The sequence below is a fragment of the Trachurus japonicus genome, chromosome 21 (assembly GCF_045865225.1).
Source record: "Trachurus japonicus isolate A0001 chromosome 21, Traja_1.0".
In the NCBI taxonomy this organism is placed as follows: Eukaryota; Metazoa; Chordata; class Actinopteri; order Carangiformes; family Carangidae; genus Trachurus; species Trachurus japonicus.
In genome coordinates, this window is record NC_140927.1 from 36263138 (window position 1) to 36281863 (window position 18726).

The 18726-nt window shown below is 42.8% G+C and overlaps 2 protein-coding genes across 2 annotated transcripts in view; both read left to right on the forward strand.

Annotated features, from left to right (window-relative positions):
• The first annotated feature begins 1436 nt into the window (after positions 1-1436).
• On the forward strand, positions 1437-3217 carry LOC146965737 (GTPase IMAP family member 8-like). The gene is made up of 2 exons (XM_085764667.1): positions 1437-2016; positions 2314-3217. Exons 1-2 carry the CDS (start codon positions 1482-1484, stop codon positions 3129-3131), a joined length of 1353 nt encoding a protein of 450 aa, XP_085620793.1. The 5' UTR covers positions 1437-1481; the 3' UTR covers positions 3132-3217.
• Positions 3218-6347: 3130 nt separating this feature from the next.
• LOC146965738 (bone morphogenetic protein receptor type-2-like) overlaps positions 6348-18726 on the forward strand; it is a 38287-nt gene continuing 25908 nt past the window's right edge. Inside the window, exons 1-6 of the mRNA XM_085764666.1 lie at positions 6348-6570; positions 9306-9476; positions 13876-14064; positions 16132-16341; positions 18056-18163; positions 18337-18425. Of these exons, the coding sequence (XP_085620792.1) occupies positions 9404-9476; positions 13876-14064; positions 16132-16341; positions 18056-18163; positions 18337-18425 (669 nt within the window). The 5' untranslated portion in view covers positions 6348-6570; positions 9306-9403. The remainder of the gene's footprint in view (positions 6571-9305; positions 9477-13875; positions 14065-16131; positions 16342-18055; positions 18164-18336; positions 18426-18726) is intronic.

Consider the following 18726-nt stretch of genomic DNA (forward strand, 5'->3'; position numbering starts at 1 on the left):
TCTGCTCCACAGAGACAGTGGCAGGGCTATCCATCTGATGATATCATTCTTGATGGACTGGAAAATGCTAGGACCATTTAGACTAAAGATTTTAGTGATGGGAGAAATGATGGTAATGCCCAAGTATTTCATTCCATTTGTTTTCCAAAGAAAGGGGGCGTCCTTTAATTAAATCCGATTTAAATGTAAGAGTTAAGTGGAATAGCCTCACTTTTGTTCCAATTAATCCTGTAACCAGAAAAAACTGCTGAATAAATTAACCAATTTAAGAACTGCTGGTATAGAGGATGCTGGTTTACTTAAAGTGAGTAATATATCATCCGCATACATTGCACAGGCTAATGGTTCAAGAGCAATAATAAAGAGCAGGGGACTGACAGGACAGCCCTGTCTTACTCCTCTTTGGAGCTCAGGATCTACGTAGATTAGCTAAGTGATCTAGAGAGGTTTGTATCTGGATCAGGCTGATTCAATCAAACTGAGCTCTTACAGAGAGAGGAGTTTGTATTTGGTTATAAAAAAAAGTCTTGTATTAATGTGGATGAATCTACGTTACCCACACTTGTTAATGGCTCCATTTTTCAATAAATATATAGTTTTGTCTCTGTTGTTATTTTGTTATTATTATTAGTGATGGAAATGCTGGGCGAGCCACCCAGCATTTCCTACTTTTGGTTTCGCGGATGCTGCCCGGCGGGTCATGGGAATGAGTTGTTTTTTTCTTGTGTTCAGACAATAAAATCAAGAGTGATGTTACCTGCTTGACAGTTTCGACTGTGACTCCAATCTTCCTCAGAAGCGTCATCCGACGTGCTGCTGACGTGTCATTTATCAGCTGGCCGGTTCGGCGAACCTATCAGAGTCCGCCGAACCGGCCGCTCCCCCTCTGCCCTGAGTGGTCTCTGGAGCAAGGAATCCCAGGTGTGCGAGAGAGTGTACGTACGCCCCCTGGTCCCGGTTGATGGTGTCCCTCGCCCGCTTCCTGATCTCTATGGCCTCTTTTAGCGTTTGAACTTATTTGTTTCTGATGTGATGATTTTTGTCTTGTCCCAATCCATGATGTGGTTATTTCTTCTGCAGTGATGATTGCTGATTTAAGATTTTCCTGTTCTGCTTTGTCTTTTTGTGTCCGTGTGAAAGCCTCTTTCTCGCATTCTTTTTGATGTTCTTTTTTCCTTATGTTGAATGATCGTCTTGTTTCTCCGATGTATGTTGTGTTGCATGACTTGCACAGTATTTAGTAATGTCATCTACGAAATACCGTAATCAAAATCTGGATAATTTTGATCCAGATTAATCCTTTGGACACTTGGGCCCTGATGACTGGACGGTACCAATCAGTTGACAGTCAAACAGCCAATAAACCACCAGTAAACCTTGAGAAATACAGCAGGAGCCAATACGTTGTTGCAGATATAGTACAGTCCCTAACTCCTCTAAACCTTCTCTGTTGTCTCCAGCAGGTCTTCTGATCCTCAGACATGGCTCCAGACCCAGGTCTCACCATCGTTCTTCTGGGAAACTCGGGAGTTGGTAAAAGTGCAACAGGAAACAGTATTTTAGGACGAAAAGTGTTTGAGTCCAAACGATCTTTCAGACCTGTGACCAAAAACATCTCTGAGGAAACAGAAACGGTGTTTGGGAGACAGGTCTCAGTGGTGGACACTCCAGGAATCTTAACACCTGGATCAGAGCAGATGATCAGGACCTGGTGTCAGGAACAGCTGAACTCCTCCAGACCCTGTCTGTTCCTGGTGGTGGTGAAAATAGATCGATTCACTGAGGAGCAAAATAAGGCCGTGGAGACAGCAATCAGGGTTATTGGGGAACAGGGACTGGACAGGAGTTACCTGCTCTTCACATATGGAGATATCTTAGACAAGGTGGAAGATTTCATCTATGAAGAGGAGGAAAGCACACTTCCAAAGCTTGTTGAAAGATTTAAAGACAAGTATCTCACATTCAACAATGATACTGGGGGACAGGAACAAGTCCGACAGCTACTTGAGAAGTCAGGTACATTAACCTGTTGTTGATGGAGTATATTTTTGCAGTTTGACTTAATTGTTTGACTATTTTATCTGTCTTGTGATTTAAAGTTGTTTGTCTTTGAACGGACCCCTGGAAGAATAGTCCTTACCAAGGTGACGACTAACAGGGATCCATTTACAAATAAATAATAAAACCTGAGCTGTAAACCTGCACACTGATAACAGTATCAGACAGAATTTCCCTAAAGGGACAATAAAAGTCTAAAGTCTAATCAAGAGGTTGACTGAAACATATTAACCCTTCGTGTGTTCCCTCCTGCAGGTGTTCCTCCCAGGATGCCTGTGGCCCCGGTGGAGCGGAGGGTGGTGCTGTTGGGTCTGTCAGGCGGTGGGAAGAGTTCCTCAGGAAACACCATCCTGGGATCAGAGCACTTCAGGTCAGACTGTGACTTTGAAGCAGTCAGTACAGAGTGTAAATCTCGAACAGCCTCAGTGGAGGGTCGACAGGTCACAGTCCTGGACACTCCTGGACTCAATGATGAACGTGTATCTCCTGAAGAACTGGGCCGTAAGATCTTAGATGCATTAAGGGAGGTCGGTGCAGGAATACACGCCTTTGTTATTGTGATAAAGCTCGGCAGGGTGTCTGATGCAGACAAGGCTCTGCTTAAACATCTCCCAACTCTCTTGGGAAGAAATGCAGCTAAATACACCATGGTACTTTTTACTCACGGGGACGGGCTCAGAGGTGGGAATCTTGATGAGAAGATCCAGTCCAGCCACCGTATGTCTGAGCTGGTCACTATGTGCTGTGGCAGATACTGTGTGTTTGATAACACAGACAGAAGAAACAGGCGGCAGGTGAAAAGCTTCCTGGACAAAGTAGATGAAATGATCTCATTCAACGGTGGAGAACCCTGTCCCATGGACAACCTGCATGTGGCCAGTGGGAGCGTTAGTGACCTGCCAAGGTCTGGTCCGGAGGTTCAGTATGGAACATTTCCTGAGGAGACACCAGAAGAACCTGAAGCCCCAGGGTGTTTCTGTCCCATCTTGGATTTGTTCATTCAGTTTATAAACTGGATTCGAAGCCTGTTTAACAGAGAGCACGATCACATGTACAGACCACTGTTAGCTTAGCAACAATAGAAGCACTTGTTATGAACCTTTATGTGAAATATCCACTCAGACTCGTTGTAGTTGTCGAGTAATGTTGAGAGAGATGACTTGGTGTCCTGATGTTGAGTCATCGTATTAAAAATGTCTCATTATCTGCTCTGACCCAGATGTTTCCTCAGCAGCAGCTGTCTGCATCAGTCCAGTCACATCAACTGTAAAATACGTGTGTGTGTGTGTGTGTGTGTGTGTGTGTGTGTGTGTGTGTGAGAGAGAGAGTGTTGGACATCTTAACATTGTTTGTAGAGGATGCTTTTATTGTTGTGTGTGTGTTGAGTGTAAATAAAATGTGTACAAGTCTATCAGGCTTTGCTCATCATTCAAGATGTTACACATACAGCAGTAACAGTAATAACAACTTTATATGGCACTTTTCAAAACCATGTTACACAACGTTTTCCATAATGTCAAACATTGGTTAATGAATGTCGGCCATTATAACCCATAATATAACAGAAGTGCAATAAAACACTAGACAACAGAAACATGTTTCTATAAAAGTGTGTTTGAAGAAGTGACTAGAAAGTTGAAACCATTAAAATAATAAAAAATAAAATGTTCAAAAAAAAAGTTATACGACGTTGTCTAGCCCTCTGCTGCAAGTCATTCCCCCTCTCTCTTTCCATTTCCTGTCTCTCCAGCTGTCTTGTAAGTAAAGTAAAAAAAAATTTTTTTAAAAGCCTGAAAATGTACTAAAATTAAAGTTTAAACAAAGCCATATGAAATTAACTAGACACATTTCACCATGTCTTTATCATATATGTTATTGTGTCATATATCCAGTTTGATAATAACACATCTCCTTATACGTTCCTTTACATACAGGACCATATATTAGAGTTGTAGTACTCAAGACCAGTTTTGGTCTTGAGTACACATCTTCAGGTCTTGGTCTTGTCTCAGTGGAGCTGGACTCTGGATTTCTCTCCAGACCAGTCCAGACCACAGCTGCAGTCACATCTGTTTTTTAAAACCACAAATGTCTCTCTGTCACCGGCTCACTTTGGTTGATGTGATGTAAGTTAGAGATAATTCAAACAGTTGTTTTGTGCTGTGTTCTTCTGTTCATCCAAACTTTGTTTACATTAAATATGGTTTAGATTTTACATCCAATTATCTTCTCTTTGAAGCTGAGGAGGAATAATGTAAATATCAAGACACATGGTTTTTATGGGGACTGGGACTGGAGACAGTGAAGGTCTTGGACTCGGCCTCGCCCCCCTTTGGTCTTGGTTAGGTGGTCTTCTTGACTACAACACTGTCAGGTCTGAGGCTGCTGCAGCGACACCTGGTGGCCACCAGTCGTCACAGCAGCGTCACCGGTGGTTTCACTTATACGTCATCATCACAACACAGCTGCTCCACTTCCTGTTTCCACACCTTTTTTTATTTTTTTTTACTGAAGTATCTTCAAAATACAAACATTAAAGGCACATTGGTAACAGATAAATTCACAGTGCTGAATCAGCTATCTTGATCAATCAAGAACAACAAGAAAAAGAAAAGAGAACGTGAGGGTCTCAGTCCACAATAGTAAATAAGTCCAGCAAAGAAAATAACTTTAGGGCATTTTTGTTTTTCATGTAATGCGAAGATTTTTTCTACATTCTGAGTTGGTTTATCCTCCATTGAAGTGGTTTCACTTTGAGGTATTTACATCTGTTGATGAAATGTTTTCCAAGGGAAATTAAAATGTTCACCAAAAACTCCAAGTTCTTTTCCTTTAACTGTAACTGTAGTCCAACCTTGATCCACATCCACATCCAGTCTAATGGGGGCAAAATAATGTGTTTAGATAAGAGCCCGTTTTGAAATGAAGTCCAAAATTGTACAACATACTTGCATTCAAAAAACATATGTTCTACTGTTTCGATATCATTCTCACAAAAACCACACATATTATTATCCAAATTAAATCTAGTATGTAGGAAGTGGTTTGATGGATAAATGTCATTCAGTATTTTAAATGTGATCTCTTTAGTTTTCTGAGGGACAGGATAAGACAAATATCGCTTTCTAATCCTTCTTGCTTCCACAACATTGTAATCTTCTTTCAAAATATATTTTCTTTTTAGTTGACAAGGGTAATACTGTTCAGTTCAAATATTTCTACTGTTTCCACACCTGTCTGACGTCATTGACCCCTGTGACTCCGCTGTGACGTCATGGACCCTCAGACACCTGCAGCCTCCATGATGATGATGATGATGATGATGATGATGATGATGATGAAGCTGCAGTGACGCCTGCTGGCCTCCAGGTGTCGCTGCAGCACGTTCACCTCAGACTGACACACGGTCATTTAAAGCTCAGAGTGTGTCCGCGTTCATCACACAGCAGACCGGAAGTGCCTTCAAAATAAAAGACAGGTGTCAATTCGTTTCATTCTTCACAGTCAGTGCTGTTTAACCAACATTATCAGCAGAAATAACTAAAATACAATTGATTATACATCTATATTTTTAAATAATAAGATTGTATTTAATTTTCAGAATTTACATATCAGAATCAGAAAACTTTTATTGTCCCCTGTACATAGCAGTGGACATTTTTCTTAGACGTATGCATAAAAGAAACATAAAAACACAGTTTAACATACCATAAAACAAACAACAAATAGATACAGAATGACACAGGTAAATACAGAATAAAACCTTAAAAGAACATTAAAAGATTTCATAGTGAGTTATTGATGATGTTGATGGTGGATGAGATGAATGATTTTTCATTTTTATCACTAATTCATATAAACATCATTAAGTAGTGGTCTGAGCTAGGGGAGAAAATGAATAAGCACATTTCAAATAAAGTAGAAAATGAAAATGAAAAACAACAATCTATCAACAGATTATACTGACAAGAATACAATTTAAACACTACAACAAAATAAATATAATAAAATGAAATGAATAAACACATGATGATGTGAATGATTTGTAAACAATAGAGGAAGATATTATAGATACATAGGCGGCTACAACATAATGAAAACCAATAAAAAGAGGAGAATTGTTCAGAGGTGAGTCCAGAAGGTGTCCACCTTTTTTTTTTTTTGGATCGAGGCTTTTATTTTGAAGGCGTCACCCGGAAGTGGTGCAGCAGTCTTTTACTTTGACAGTCTGGCTGCGGCCGCAGAGAAGCGGAGCAGCCTCAGTCCTGCGGGTTTTCTGATCCTGCTCAGCGGACTGCGGCTCCATCCGACCGGGCCAAGACCGGAGCGCACAGTCCGGACCAGAACCGAACTGAGCCGAGCTGAGCCGAACCGAACTGAGCCGAGCCGAACTGAGCCGAACTGAGCCGAGCCGAACCAGACTGAGAGCACAGACAGAGACAGAGACGGAGACAGGCGGCTTCATCCTCCTGCAGCGGAGTCTTCCTCACCGGGACCGATTCATCACACACGGTAACGGCCGGTGTGCGTGTGCGTGTGCGTGTGTGTGTATGGATGCGTGTGTGCGCGCTTGTCTCCGTGCGTGTGCCACTCCCTTCCAGCCTCGGCTCCAGCGCTGCACCTGCACACGAACCAGGTGTCTCTCTCTCTCTTACGCACACACACACACACACACACACACACACACACACACACACACACACACACACACACACATACAACCTATAATATACGTGCACGGTTTGTGTGCGTGTGTGTGTGTTGCAGTGAAGAGCAGGTGAAGTACAGGTGTGTCACGCAGGGACATGATGATGATGATGATGATGAGGATGATGAAGGTCACAGATGATTTCACAGCCGCGACAGAAACACTGAGTTTAACGTGGAGACGTGAAGGCATCACGTTAATATGAGACGTTTACTGTCATGAATATATTAATATGTGATCAAATATGGATGTTAACCACAGACTGTTAATATATTATATTTATATTGTATTATGTTATGTTATATTATAATATAATATATTATATTAATATATTATATTATAATATATCATATGATCACAGTGTGAAACACGTGGTTGTTTGTCCAGTTCTAATCACATTAATATAGAACATTGAGTCTGAGGAGATTCACTGTGTTTTATTATGTAAATTAACATCATTAATATTAATGAGGTAGAAGATGGAGTTGTTGGAGTTACAGCTGGACTCTCAGGTTTCTAGACCTCTAGACCTTCAGACCTCTAGACATCTAGACCTTTAGACCTCTAGACCTCTAGACATCTAGACCTCTAGACCTCTAGACATCTAGACCTTTAGACCTCTAGACCTCTAGACATCTAGACCTTCAGACCTCCAGACCTAGACCTTCGGTGTGAAAGGCCCTTTAGACCTCTAGACCTCTAGACATCTAGACCTTTAGACCTCTAGACCTTCAGACCTCTAGACCTCTAGACCTCTAGACCTTTAGACCTCTAGACCTTCAGACCTTCAGACCTCTAGACCTTCAGACCTCCAGACCTAGACCTTCGGTGTGAAAGGCCCTTTAGACCTCTAGACCTTTAGACCTCTAGACCTTCGGACGTTCAGACCTCTAGACCTTTAGACCTCTAGACCTTCAGACCTCTAGACCTCTAGACCTTCAGACCTCTAGACCTTCAGACCTCTAGACCTCTAGACATCTAGACCTTTAGACCTCTAGACCTTCAGACCTCTAGACCTCTAGACCTTTAGACCTTTAGACCTCTAGACCTTCAGACCTTCAGACCTCTAGACCTTCAGACCTCCAGACCTAGACCTTCGGTGTGAAAGGCCCTTTAGACCTCTAGACCTTCAGACCTCTAGACCTTCAGACCTTCAGACCTCTACACCTTTAGACCTCTAGACCTTCAGACCTCTAGACCTCTAGACCTTTAGACCTCTAGACCTTCAGACCTTTAGACCTTCAGACCTTTAGACCTCTAGACCTTCAGACCTTCAGACCTCTAGACCTAGACCTTTAGACCTCTACACCTTTAAACCTCTAGACCTTCAGACCTTTAGACCTTCAGACCTTTAGACCTCTAGACCTTCAGACCTTCAGACCTCTAGACCTTCAGACCTCTAGACCTCTACACCTTTAGACCTCTAGACCTTCAGACCTCTAGACCTTCAGACCCCTAGACCTCTAGACCTAGACCTTTAGACCACTAGACCTTCAGACCTCTAGACCTCTAGACCTTCAGACCTCCAGACCTCTAGACCTTCAGACCTTTAGACCTCTAGACATCTAGACGTTCAGACCTCTAGACATCTAGACCTTTAGACCTCTAGACCTTCAGACCTCTAGACCTCCAGACCTCTAGACCTTCAGACATCTAGACCTTTAGACCTCTAGACCTACAGACCTCTAGACCTCTAGACCTAGACCTTTGGACCTTCACACCTCTAGACCCCTAGACCTTCAGTCCTCTAGACCTTTAGACCTCTAGACCTTCAGACCTTTAGACCTCTAGACCTTCAGACCTTTAGACCTTTAGACCTTTAGACCTCTAGACCTTTAGACCTCTAGACCTTTAGACCTTTAGACCTCTAGACCTTTAGACATCTAGACCTTTAGACCTTCACACCTCTAGACCTAGACCTTTAGACCTCTACACCTTTAGACCTCTAGACCTTTAGACCTCTAGACCTTTAGACCTTTAGACCTCTAGACCTTTAGACATCTAGACCTTTAGACCTTCACACCTCTAGACCTAGACCTTCAGACCTTTAGACCTCTAGACCTTCAGACCTTTAGACCTCTAGACCTTTAGACCTCTAGACCTTTAGACCTTTAGACATCTAGACCTTTAGACCTTCACACCTCTAGACCTAGACCTTCAGACCTCTAGACCTCTAGACCTTCAGACCTTTAGACCTCTAGACCTTTAGACCTCTAGACCTTTAGACCTTTAGACCTCTAGACCTTTAGACCTCTAGACCTTTAGACCTCTAGACCTTTAGACCTTTAGACATCTAGACCTTTAGACCTTCACACCTCTAGACCTAGACCTTCAGACCTCTAGACCTCTAGACATTCAGACCTTCAGACCTCTAGACATTCAGACCTTCAGACATTCAGACCTCCAGACCTCCAGACCTCCACCTGGACCTCTAGACCTCCAGGTGGTGATGTCACCAGGTGGTGACGTCACCAGGTGGTGACGTCACCAGGTGGTCATGTGACCAGGTGTTAATGTCAGTGTGTCCCGTGTGTTCCAGAGATGCTGAGAGTCCAGAGTCTGACCCCGGATCAGTGATGTCGTCCTGCTCTTCACTGTGACGTCAACAGGAAGTCAAACCTGCCAGGTGGATCCAACATGGCCGCCGTGGGTGGAGCTTCAGCGTCGCTGACCGTGTGTCTGTGTTTCCTGCTGCTTCCTGCTGCGACCGGTCAGTCCAGACTTCACCGCCATCCCATCATACTCACTTAGCACCAAGACTGTTGATGTTTATCTGTAGGATCCTTGTTGTTCTTCCTGGTTCCTCAGTTCAATTAGAAACATTCTTCACTGTTACAGACCATCATACACACAAACAGCAAACCGTCTAGTCAGATACACCAGACATCCCATCATATCACCAGAACATACTACAATGGTCCAAAAAATATGTTTTGAGTTAATACTTCTGATGTTATTGGGTGATGTGTTCCATCCCATAATAGCTCTCATGCTAACACCTGAGTTAGTGTTCATGTGTTCCAGCTCAGTTCAGCTCTGGACCGGGGGGCTGGATTCACCAATATGTTCTTAAGAAACATCTTAAGAAATGTCTTAAGAAGAAAATTAAGAAGTTTGTAAGAAAGTTCTTAAGTGCAATTCCTCAATATTTTCTTAAGAACTGTCATTTCTTATGAATTTCTTATTTTTCCTACTTAAGAACGTCTTAAAATACGTCACTGCATTGCACCAACAAACAGCGTATCGTTTGTGTCTTAACCGTCAGTCATTCACTCAGTAACCATGGAGAAGAATTAATGTACGAAAAAAAGTACTACTGGGGAAAATTAGTAGGCTAATATGGGAATAAGACAAGAGAAAAATATATTTACTTACTATGACCTACTAGTCTAAACTTGTCTAAAATGTGTTCAAAAATGTTATATTAGAGGCTCATACCTATTCACCGTAGGAATTTAAAAACAGGTCAAGGTTGTCTTAAAGTTAAGAACAAATTTGAGAACTTTGATTTCAAGAATACCATTTATTCTTAAGTTTTTTCTTAAGAAGGAAGTTGAGAAAGTTGAGAAAATACTTTTGGAGAATATGACTTCTTCTCTTTTGTCTTCTTAAGACTCAAGTTAAGAAAAAAATGACACTAAAGAAGTTTTTTTCCTTTTTTTGTCAATCTGGCCCCAGGCTCAGACACACACACACACACACACACACACACACACACACACACTGTGTCGCCGTCCAGTCTGAGTCCGTTTTTGTGTTGTAGTTGTGATGTAGTCGATAAGAGGGAGAAACTCAGTGTGTACAACATTAGACTAAACAGTGACTCTTCCTGGCTCCAACACAGTCTGGGGGGGGTAGACAGATTCCTGTGAGCTGACGCTGACCCCCCCCAACACACACACACACACACACACACACACACACACACACACGCACACACACACACACACACACACACGCACACACACACACACACACACACACCCTCCTGGAATCCAGGATTCAGCTGTTCGGACTTCAACAGTGAACCAGCCTCTTTTTCATCTTCTGTTCCTCTGGGCTTTAAAGGCCCAGACCAGACACAGCCCGGGCTTTTATTTTGAAGGTTCCAGCTGCCCAGAGACCAGACACGGCCCAGGCTTTTATTTTGAAGGTTTCGGCTGCCCAGAGACCAGACACAGCCCAAGCTTTTATTTTGAAGGTTCCAGCTGCCCAGAGACCAGACACAGCCCAGGCTTTTATTTTGAAGGTTTCAGCTGCCCAGAGACCAGACACGGCCCAGGCTTTTATTTTGAAGGTTTCAGCTGCCCAGAGACCAGACACGGCCCAGGCTTTTATTTTGAAGGTTCCAGCTGCCCAGAGACCAGACACGGCCCAGGCTTTTATTTTGAAGTTTTCAGCTGCCCAGAGACCAGACACGGCCCAGGCTTTTATTTTGATTTTTTAAAAACTCTTTATTTATAGATCATTTTCATCTTTTAGTACAGGAAGGTAAAACAAAAGACAAATACAAAAAACATTGAACAATTACCCATATTCAAGGTCCGGGGGTCAGGAGAAAATCCAAAAGACAAAGTATTGTGCATACAGTGTCACTCACTGGCCAGGTAGGATTACTGCCACCGTTTTTCACCTAGATCTTTTTGGAGTCTGACTGAGTACTTCATTCGTTCTAGTACATGTAGTTGTTTTACAATATTGACAGAAGAATCTGTAGTGGGGGCATTTCTCTGGAGCCAACATTTTGTGATGGCCTTTTTACTTGCAGCCAGCAAGACCCTAAGTAGGTACCGATCAGCTTTACTCAACCCATCTGGCATATTCCCAAGACAGAGAGTTGGGCCCAGGCTTTTATTTTGAAGGTTCCAGCTGCCCAGAGACCAGACACGGCCCAGGCTTTTATTTTTATTTTTTTAAAACTCTTGACAGTGTGACATTTATAGATCATTTTCATCTTTTAGTACAAAACAAAAGACAAATACAAAAAACATTGAACAAGGTCCGGGGGTGATCAATAAATCCAAAAGACAAAGTATCGTGCCTACAGTGTCACTCACTGACCAGGTAGTCTTACCATTTCTGCCACCGTTTTTCACCTAGATCTTTTTGGAGTCTGACTGAGTACGTCATTCGCTCTAGTACATGTAATTGTTTTACAATATTGACAAAAGAATCTGCAGTGGGGGCATTTTTCTGGAGCCAACATTTTGTGATGGCCTTTCTACTTGCAGCCAGCAAGACCCTAAGTAGGTACCGATCAGCTTTACTCAACCCATCTGACATATTCCCAAGACAGAGAGTTGGGCCCAGGCTTTTATTTTGAAGGTTTCGGCTGCCCAGAGACCAGACACAGCCCGGGCTTTTATTTTGAAGGTTTCGGCTGCTCAGAGACCAGACACAGCCCGGGCTTTTATTTTGAAGGTTTCGGCTGCCCAGAGACCAGATACAGCCCGGGCTTTTATTTTGAAGGTTCCAGCTGCCCGTCAAAGTGAAACCAGTGGAAATCTTAACAACGCTCCACTTACACTCTACAGGGTAACAACAACAAAAACGTCTGCTCCGATCTGCTCACGTTGCGACGTGTTTACAACAAACATGTTGGGTTATTTCCATCCGTGGGACCCTGGAGTCGCCGTAGCAACTCTGATACACATGCAGGAGTCTTTACAAACCGTGTTACTGAACAGAGAAGTAGAAAGAAGGTTCTCCGCAGGCGCCTGGCATGCATACAACATCACATTACACCATTTTTTTGCGTCACTGTAATGTGTATGTAGTTGAAAATAGCTGTGATTAGTATTTTCTTTGTAATGAGTAGTAGCGTAGTCTTTGTAGTAGTTGTAGTAAAACCTTGTTTGTACTCCTGTTAACTCCTTTAGTGGAGACATTTGTGTATTGACCATAATAAACCTGGGGGCAGAGCAAGGACACTAGGATGACCCATGTACAACCTTGTTTACTAATGGCTCTAGGTTGTAAATACCTACAGAGAAACCAACAACTGGGGTAGCCATGTGTTGAGTAACACATCTGTTGGATTGTTTTATTGTCTGAGAAAGCTAGAAGTGTTTGTAGTGATGAAGTAACCAGAGTCATAAAGTGGGGTATAAGAAGGGACAGCAACCTCTGTTCTTGGGGCACTAACCTACTCTGAACTGCTACCTGCTGTAGTTCTGTGTTCTGTCTCCTTCTCTAGAGAATAAACGTGGGTGCATGCTACCACTCCAGTCTTGTTCTTTGACTCACATACCGATAGAACCAAGATTTCCGCGACATATACGTACATGCATATTTGCCCCAAAAAACGCTCGTTTAAACACGGGAATAAAAAGTGAGAACTCAACGCCACTGTTGTGTTTTCTGTTCAGATGGTTTCTGTGTGAACAGCCTGAGTCCTGCACTGCAAAAACTCTACATCTTACCAAGAATATTTGTCTCATTTCTAGTCAAAACAAATCTCATTCTATCTAAAATAAGTCTCATCACATTAAAAAGCAGCTTGTTTTTAGACACTTTTTACTTCTTTCAAGCAGATTTTCATTTCTGACAGTAGAGAAAGTTTTTCTTTCTTATTACAAGCACAAAAAACTTGCTTCCACTGGCAGATTTTTCTACTTATTTCAAGTGAAAATTAGTTTGAAACAAGTGAAAATTGTCTGAAAACAAGTTCATTTTTAGGTGATGAGTCTTATTTTTTTAGTAGGAAGAGATTAGTTTTGACTAGAAATGAGACATTTTGACAAGAAATAAGACAAATATTCTTGGAAAGCCAAGTTTGTTGTTGCCTGTGATGTAAACGTGAGCAGATCGGAGCAGACAGACGTTTTCCTTTTTACCGTTGAGACAGGAACACCGCGGAGGAGCGTTGTTTAGATTTCCACTCTGGAGGCTGGTTTCACTTTTTTAGGTGAAGTTTTTTAGCCCCAAAGACGCTGTCGCCGTCTAAACGAAAGACACATCCCATAAACAAATAAACATTAAAATAAAAAAATAAATAAAATATGTTGTCGTTGTAAACACACATTCATCACAGGTCAGAGTGTGTGATGAGTTCAGGTGCTCAGTGAGTGTGGGACAAATGAAAACTGTGTGTGTGTTTGTGTGTGCAGGTCTGCAGTCCGACGACAGAGTGTGTGCCTTCACCGACCTGCTGCAGGGGGCGGAGCCTCACGCCGGACCGGCCAATGAGCTGCGAGGAGCGGTGCCGGAGAACGGGACGATCCGCTGCCCGCGCGGCTCCCGCTGCTATGGATTATGGGAAAAACGACCGGACGGCGAGATGCAACTGGTGAAGCAAGGTGAGCCGAGAGCGCTGCAAAATTAAGAAGTTCATAAGAAAGTTCTTAAGTGCAATTCCTCAATATTTTCTTAAGAACTGTCATTTCTTACAAATTTCTCATTTTTCCTACTTAAGAACGTCTTAAAATACGTCACTGCATTGCACCAACAAACAGCGCATCGTTTGTGTCTTAACCGTCAGTCACTCACTCAGTAACCATGGAGAAGGACAAGCAGATGGGAGCTTGACGTTTTGGGGGAGGAAATTAATGTACGAAAAAAAGTAGTACTGGGGAAAATTAATAATATGAGAATAACAAATAAGACAAGAGGAAAATAAGAAAATAAGACAAGAGGAAAATAAGAAAATAAGACAAGAGGGTGGGTCAAAGTGGCCGTAAACTTGTCTAAAATGTGTTGAACAAGGTGATATTAGAGACTCATACCTATTCACCATAGGAATTTAAAAACAGGTCAAGGTTGTCTTAAAGTTAAAAACAAATTTGAGAACTTTGATTTCAAGAATACCATTTATTCTTAAGTTTTTTCTTAAGAAGAAAGTTGAGAAACCACTTAAGAACTTTTTTTTTTGGAGAATGTGACCTCTTCTCTTTTTTCTTCTTAAAGCCCCAGTGTGTATGAATTGCCCCCATCTAGCGGTGCGGTTGCATACAGTATCTGAACGTATTCTTGATGTTGCATTCAGGTGAAATGGGGCAGACGTCAGACAGACAACAGACGCTGCATGTAACAGGATAAACAAGCCTCTATGGGTTTTTGTTTTGAAAGCAGTGATTACCGGTATTTTATAGTTTTGCAGCTTTATCCGTCTAATTTTAAACTTTAAAGTGAAAACCAACCTTTTTTTCTCTTCTTTTTTTATGTATCGGCTATACACGAATTCGGAGAACGTTTTGTGTATGCCGCCATCTTGCGGCGGCGCCATTGCTGCGGTGACATGTGTCAGTCATAGTAAACTGATTCTCTATGACAGCATCATAAATAGGCTGCATTGGTGATGTTTAGTGCCCCCCAGTAACTGATTAAGGTATCTTACATGAATACCAATATTCATTTAGTAATTAATCATTTGTTTGAGCGATTAGCAGGAAAGATTAGAGTAACAGGGAGATAAGAGACTGTATCATAAACAATATAACATACCGGTACGTTATGCGTGCTGTCGTTAGCAAGCCAGCAGCGGGATATTTAATCATGTGGACAGGCTACATGAATAAAAACAACAACTTGTGCTTTGTTTTAGATATTCAAGAATATTTTATTGACCAGCCTCCGATGATCAGAAAAAACGTCAATTACAGGTCTCTGATTTATGGTCAAAATGACCTGAGCTCCGGATGGGTCGGACATATTTTACACCGGCTTTTAGACGACCATGAGCACATCATATTGAAGTGATCAGTGAGACATTCACAGACTGTCCACACGATGTGAAGGTAACGGTGAGAAGGGAGGGTAGCCAGGTTGTACAGGTCAGCTGTGACTGTGTCGCTGGCTGCTGCTGCTGCTGCTGCTGCTGACACGCTGTATGTAACGTTACGGTCTAAACACGGACACTCCTCCTGAAGTAAGGGGCTGTGTTTTGCTGATATTAGAGCAGTCGAGGACGGCACATGTCCTCCCAGCCTTCCTAGACATATTTACAGAAGACAAAAGGTCCACTTCTTGGCGGTTGCATTCAAATGCCCGCTTCGCGCACAGAACCTGCTCGACTAACGGTTATTTCGCCGAATTCGTGTATAAAATCTTGTTTAATTATAATGGATGAAGTCAATCCAAAGTTAAGGCTGATTTACATTCATCAAAACAGATTTCTGTGATTTAAACAACTCAGACTTGAAGTTTAAAGGTATAGTACGTAGGAATTCCCCCCATCTAGCGGTGCGGTTGCATATCTGAACGTATTCTTGATGTTGCATTCACCTGAAATGGGGCAGACGTCAGACAGACAACAGACGCTGCATGTAACAGGATAAACAAGCCTCTATGTAAACAAGTGGTCCGCCAGCACCAGGCAAAACAATATGTTGTCATGGTGATGTGGTATTGTATTGTGCTCCTTTCAGGGTGTTGGACCCACATCGGCGACCAGCAGGAGTGCCACGGCGACCGTTGCCTGGTGACGGCGGCGCCCTCCCAGATCCAGAACAGCAGCTACCGTTTCTGCTGCTGCAGCCGCGACCGCTGCAACGCCAACTTCACCGAGGCCCCGCCCACCGCCGACACCCCCGCTCTCAGGCTGATGAAGAGCGGCGAGCGGGACGACGGACAGACCGGTGAGCTGCAGCCGCTGTGATGTCACTGTGATGTCACTGTGACATCATCAGCTCTGTGTGTTTATGGTGATGTCACTAGGTGAGTTCACATGGACACAAATAATCCAGTTTTATTCAGTTTAAAAGCCCAAACCGAATAAAACTGCTCCGAATAAACAGCTCAGATAGAATAAACAGGTGGAATAAACCTTTACTGAAACTGACAGGAAGTAAAATTACATAATGTAAACGGTGAAACTGGTTCTGGTTCTGATCTTTCTGCTCCGTGTCGACGTTTCAGATGGTATGAAAGGTGTTCAGATCCCGTTATGGGTCTTAACATCAGTGTAATAACTCATCTATCAGACGATGTAGCCCAACCTTTCTGCAAAACTCTATTTTTGATTAAATCCGGGATGAAAGTGGGGTAGTTTTCTTTCTCATTGGATAATGCAGGCGCACGGATTCTGCGTCACGATGCTCATGATTCATCAGCCACTGATATTGGATCCGTCATCCGTCAATCAAACGTCTGAGACAAACGAGGAGACTCGTCCACCACCACGACACAAACTCTCCTCCTCCAGATGTACAATCCAACTACTGATCTTTTAAAAAAAAAATTCTTAAATGTTTTTATTCATTTGACAGGCAAAAGTACATACAATGAGAAATAAGGACTAACAACAACCACTTACCTCCCAGTCCTACAAAATTTAGTTACAGATCAGTAATAACACTCATCCTTCTTAAACAGACAGCGTAAACAGACAAGCAAATATAAAAGTACACAGAAAATTAAAAGAGAAAGAAAAAAAAAACAAAAAAAAACAAAACAAAACAAAACAAAAAAAAACAAAACAAAACAAGACAGAGAAGTAATATTTTCAGTGGGTTGAGATGAGGCAAGGAGGAAAAAGAAATATAGTCAAAAGAGTCAAAAGTCAGTTGTCAGAGGTGAACATTTCATTTGTCCTGTAGTGTCTTTAATTTAGCTATGGAACTAATCATGCAGCCACAAACCGAGGTGTCCCCCCTCAGATCGTATTAAATTTTCTCCAGATCTGATCACAGCATGAGGTCCTGAAGCCACAGTGAAGCTTTGGGGGCAACAGGCGACTTCCATTCCAACAAAATCCTTCTATGCGCTAATAAAGAAGCATAGGCGATACTATCCTTTCTCTTAACTGATCTAACTGTCTGATAATTCTGCACAAGGCATCAACTTCCTATTTACTAGTGCTTCTGCAAGATGTTTAAAAACAGCCGTCCAGTAAACTAACAGACGGGGACACGACCAAAACATGTGGGTCCTGTTTGCTGGTGACATGTGACACCTGTTGCATGTGTCAGTCTGTGACATTGGAGTAAATTTTGGAAAGTTTGGAATTGGTAAAATAAATACGAGAACAGCTACTGATCTGATCAGACCAGAGATCTGATCTGGGATGTTTGGATTCCTACAGTTCTTAACGAGCCAAAACCAGACCGAACCGGACCAGACCGGACTGGCAGCTCACCAGCTTTAACTCTGACCTGAACCCAACCAGCCCAGTCATTTCTGTCTAAGTCCAGTCTGAACCGGGTCTAACTGGTTCTGGTTCTGGTTCTGGTTCGGACCGGTTAACAACACTCGGCTGTTAAACCGTCTCCATGGGAACCACCCACCTAACTGTCTGAACTGTCAGAGTGATGATGTCACAGCCAGGTTAACGATGACATCGTTGCCCCACAGAGCACCAGCCGCTGAGGCGGGAGGAGACGGTGCTGGTCGCCCTGGCAACCATCGCCATAGCAGCCATCCTCATCATGGCCCTGTTCCTGGGATACCGCGTGATGAGAGGTACACACACACACACACACACACACACCCAGACACACACACACACACATGGTGAGGTCCATTGATTACCTATGATACCGATACCAAGTCTGTGTGTGTGTGTGTGTGTGTGTGTGTGTGTGTGTGTGTGTGTGTGTGTGTGTGTGTGTGTGTGTGTGTGTGTGTGTGTGCAGGGAAGCAGAAACACACTCTCTCTGCTCTGGATGTGATGGAGGCAGCGACGGAGTCGTCAGTGGACCTGGACAACCTGAAGCTGCTGGAGGTAACTGACCCAGGACCAGTTAGAGCTCATCAATGATGTAAGGGATAATGTATAGTTGGTCGGTTGCTATGGAGAAATAAACCCCGACAGGAAGTATGGAAGTATGGAACCATACTTCCTGTGGGGGTTTATTTCTCCATAACAACCGACCAACTATACATTATCCCGCTTAGAACACGGCCTACAACTAAATCATTCAATAATGTAACACAAAATAATGATAAAAAGAGATTTAATTCATGTAAAATTAGACGGTCCGCTCAGCGGTGGTCTATCGAGAAATAAACACCGCAGAATATTG